Source organism: Numida meleagris, chromosome 32 (genome assembly GCF_002078875.1).
Source record: "Numida meleagris isolate 19003 breed g44 Domestic line chromosome 32, NumMel1.0, whole genome shotgun sequence".
Lineage (NCBI taxonomy): Eukaryota > Metazoa > Chordata > Aves > Galliformes > Numididae > Numida > Numida meleagris.
Genome location: NC_034437.1, coordinates 499,693 through 503,589, shown reverse-complemented (window position 1 = coordinate 503,589; position 3,897 = coordinate 499,693). Strand labels below are relative to the sequence as shown.

At 63.2% G+C, this 3,897-nt stretch overlaps 1 protein-coding gene across 2 annotated transcripts in view; it reads right to left on the bottom strand.

The window, feature by feature from the left end:
- Positions 1–3,501, bottom strand: part of RAPGEF3 (Rap guanine nucleotide exchange factor 3) — a 6,133-nt gene extending 2,632 nt beyond the window's left edge. Inside the window, exons 1-12 of one of the 2 annotated variants that reach the window (XM_021379206.1) lie at positions 3,363–3,501; positions 3,135–3,223; positions 2,629–2,707; positions 2,331–2,412; positions 2,102–2,178; positions 1,941–1,980; positions 1,757–1,838; positions 1,532–1,678; positions 1,357–1,454; positions 676–801; positions 380–561; positions 214–304 (exon numbers count right to left, since the gene is read on the bottom strand). In XM_021379206.1, the coding sequence (XP_021234881.1) occupies positions 214–304; positions 380–561; positions 676–801; positions 1,357–1,454; positions 1,532–1,678; positions 1,757–1,838; positions 1,941–1,980; positions 2,102–2,178; positions 2,331–2,412; positions 2,629–2,707; positions 3,135–3,223; positions 3,363–3,454 (1,185 nt within the window). In that variant the 5' untranslated portion in view covers positions 3,455–3,501. Of the gene's footprint in view, positions 1–213; positions 305–379; positions 562–675; positions 802–1,356; positions 1,455–1,531; positions 1,679–1,756; positions 1,839–1,940; positions 1,981–2,101; positions 2,179–2,261; positions 2,413–2,628; positions 2,708–3,134; positions 3,224–3,362 lie in introns of both variants that reach the window. The other variant, XM_021379205.1, reaches the window with a different exon arrangement.

Below are 3,897 nucleotides of genomic sequence, written 5' to 3'. Positions count from 1 at the left end.
GGTCCTTTCCAACCCAAGACTTGCTGTGATTCTATGGTTCCATCACTCTGGATCTAACCAGATGCACAGTTGCACCCTGATCCTGGTGGGAAATGCACTGCCTGCCTCCCCAGGCTTTGGGGTGCAGCTCAACTTGGAGCCCAGCAGCCTGGCCACCCCCGTCCTTTGTCATGGGGACTCAGATCTGTCACCGCAGAGCCCACGGGCCGTTACCTCCCAGGTCTTGGCAAGGCGGCTCACGGCTGTGTTGCTCACACCAAACATCACCGCGAAGAAGGAATTCAGATTCTTCTGCTCCTTGAGGCTGCGGGCATGGGACGAGGTCAGCGGGGAAGCCACCAACGTGTCCCAGTGGGGAGGGGACAACGGGGGCACTCACTGTGCAGCCAGCTTGATGAACTTGCGCAGCAGCTGGGCTCTCCTGCCCAGCTCGGGGCAGAGGCACAGCTCGGTGGCCACCCAGTACTGCAGCTCGTTGAAACGCCGCATCATGCGCTCCAGGTTGGCCGTCGTCACCTCGTGGAACTTCTGCGGCCCCACGATGTAGTGGATCATCTCCACCTGGCGTGGCAGAGGACGGGTGGGGATGTGACAAAGGGGGACCGTGGTGCACCCCCAGAATCACCCTGGAGGGTTTAGCCCCCCCGCCCCACGTCGTCCAGGTGCTGCCCTTACCTGGTGGATGCTCTTGAAGAGGTTCCAGTCGTAGTCAGTGAGGTGGCTGGCCAGGTCCTTGGAGCTGATGAGATCCAACGTGTCCGAGGAGCCGACGTGGGGGCCCAGCTGCTCGGGGTGGGGGGTCTGCACACAGGGGGAAGATGGGGGGTGAGGGTCACCCCAACCCAGAGCCGGGATCAGAGACTGTGGCTGGGCTCGCCAAGGCCCTCCATCACCTCCACTTGGTTCTTGGGTCCCCCCATTGCCCAATTCATTGAAATCCTCCCCATCCTCTCCATTGTGTTTCACGGTTCCCCCCTATTGCCCAGCTCATTGAAATCACCTCCTCCAGCTGGGTTCATGGCCCCCCTACTGCCCAGCTCACTGAAATCCCCTCCATTGTGGCTCTCTGATCCCCCTCCCTCACCATTAACTCAGCCCATCGAACCCTCTCCATTCTGGTTCATGGATCCCCCTCTATTCCCTCCTGCTCAGCTCATTGAACTCCCACCCATCACCTCTATCTCAGTGCACGGATGCCCCCCATCTCCTCCAGGACCCCCCTGGAGCCGAAGGACCAGGAGCAATGCCAGCAGCCATGCTCCATGGGGCAAAGTGACGCCCAGCCCAGCTCCAGAACCACGATGCGAGGATGCCCCCCAGCATCTCCCATCCCATGCCGACCCCCCCCCAGCTCACCAAACCGCCCAGCTCCTCCACGCTGACAGCAAAGAGCCGCTCGTTGAGCCCCAGCGAGGTGAACACCCCCACGGCGTCCAGCTGCAGCCCCACTTTATCTGCAGGAGACGGGAGGATGGGTGCTGGGCTGCTGCAGAGCTCAGGGACCCCAGGGTGCCCCGGGACCACCGCTCACCTCCGGATGAATTCACCTTCACCAGGAGGTGCTCCCCGTCCCAGCCGAGCCGTGGGGCGAGGGACTGCAGCACGTCCCTCACCGACGCGTTGACGGGCAGCACCGTCACCAGGCACGAGTGGTCGGCCCTGTAGATCTCGTAGGGCACTGTCAGGGTGGAGGTGTCAGCACCGTGGCCACATCCAGAGGGGTCAGGCGCCACGGGTGTGCCCCCTGTCCCCGTACCTTTATCCTGGGCTCTCAAGGCACAGCTGCTGCTCAAAGCTGCCTCGTCCTGGCTGGAGAGCCAGCTCACGGAGCTCCGAGACTGCAGCGAGAGGGGAGGGAGTGGGGAGCTGCCACCCCCCTGATAGCCCTCTTCTGGGGGTCCCATCTCCCCGTTCCTGACACCCCCCAGGGCTGCCCCTACCTTGGGCTGGGGAGAAATGCTGCCGTCCCCATTCTCCATCCTGCACGGAGAGGAGGAAAGGCGGTGTTAGAGGGCAGCAGCGCTTGGGGTGCCACCCCCGGGGGAGCAAGGATGGAGGTGGCACCGGGTGATTTTGGGATGGAGATGCCCACAGGACTCACGCTCGGGGCCGCCGCCGCTCCTGCTCCTGCACCATGGCCCCCAGCCGAGGGTCCTGGCTCACCAGGTCAGCGAGGTTCTACGGGAGGAGGGGGGGACACCACTCAGAGTGACACAGCGGTGACACGGGGACCCCAAGGGGCCGTCCCGTGCTCCCGGTACCTGCAGCAGAGCCGTGGTGCTGCGGTCGCCCTGCAGCAGCCGCCCGTAGAGCAGCACCCATTGGCTCACCAGGCGCAGGATCTTGCGGCGTTTGTGCAGGGAGTAGGTGGCTTTCTCCTGCTCCGAGCCATCCAGCGGCTCCGCGCGGAAACTGGGACCAGTTAAGGGCACCAGTATGCAGGATGTGGGCAAAGGCAACGAGGGGACCCCTCGCCCCGTGAGGACAGGGAATGGGGACGCGCCCTTCGCTTGGAGATTTGGGGTTCCCACCTCCATCCCAATGCCCCATGAGGGTGACAGGGACCGAGGTGGTCCCTGCCGGGGGGGCTGCGTGCCGTGGGCCCCCCGATCAGCGGCAGAAGGATATTGGTGCAGCAGAGCCCTGCAGAGCTGCGAGGTCGGCATGAAGACGGTGTAGGTCAGCAGGAAATCCCCCAGGAGAGTGTCTGGAAGAGAGCGGACAGCCCCGCTGTGCTGCGCCCGCAGCGGGCTGGGGACACCCCTGGGGGGTTCTCATGGGGTCTTCCCCCTCACAGCTCCCACTGGGCGGTCACATTCGGCTTCTAAACGCTGAGGAAAGGGCTGAGAAGATTGCAGACCTATATATATGTGTGTGTATATATTGGAACGAAGGAGTTTTTGGGATGGAAAGCATGAAGAGGAGGAGGTTGGACGGCGGCTCTGCAGCTCTGATTTTTTACCCGCTGGGGACATCTCCTGGCTCATGGCTCTCCCTGTTCTGCAGCTCCGCATGGGGGGTGCGGGGACGTGGGACAGGAGGGAGCAGACGCTCTGCAGTTCTCCCAGCCCGAAGGAGGGGTTTGATGGGGAGCAAAGCGGCTTTCTGGGGAGAGCAGGGCAGCCCCCACCTACCCACGGGGTCGTAGAGCGTGGCATCGAGCCTCATGAACTCCAGCAGGTGCTCCAGGATCTTCTCTGGCGTCCCGGCCATCACCAGGTACCTGAGGAGCGTCAAGGAGCCAGCACTCAGAATGGCTTTGGCAACCCCCATTGGCATGGTTCTCCCAAAATTCCTCCTAGAGAAGGCTCAGGGAAAGGCTGGCAGCAGGAGGGATGGGGACAGGCAGCTGTCACTGTCACCTGCTGCTCCGCGCCGCGGCCGGCTGGCTGCTGCCTCCCTGCAGGTTCTTCTGCAGCACCAGCACCACTTTCCCATGCTCCTTCAGGCGCATGGTGTTGGCTTCCACGTCCTAAATGGTGGAAAGCAGCCTTCATGGCACCCCAGCACCCTGCTGGCATTGCAGGGTGGCTCATTGCACCCAGCACCCTGCTGGCATTGCAGGGCAGCTCATTGCACCCCAGCACCCTGCTGGCATTGCAGGATGGCTCACTGCACCCCAGCACCCTGCTGGCATTGCAGGGTGGCTCATTGCACCCAGCACCCTGCTCTGGCATTGCAGGGCAGCTCATTGCACCCAGCACCCTGCTGGCATTGTGTGTTGGCTCATTGCACCCCAGCACCCTGCTGGCATTGCAGGGCGGCTCATTGCACCCCAGCACCCCGCTGGCATTGCAGGGTGGCTCATTGCACCCAGCACCCTGCTGGCATTGCATGGTGGCTCACCACCAATGAGAAGCGTCCCCCTGCAGCCACCACACTCTGCACATCCCGGAG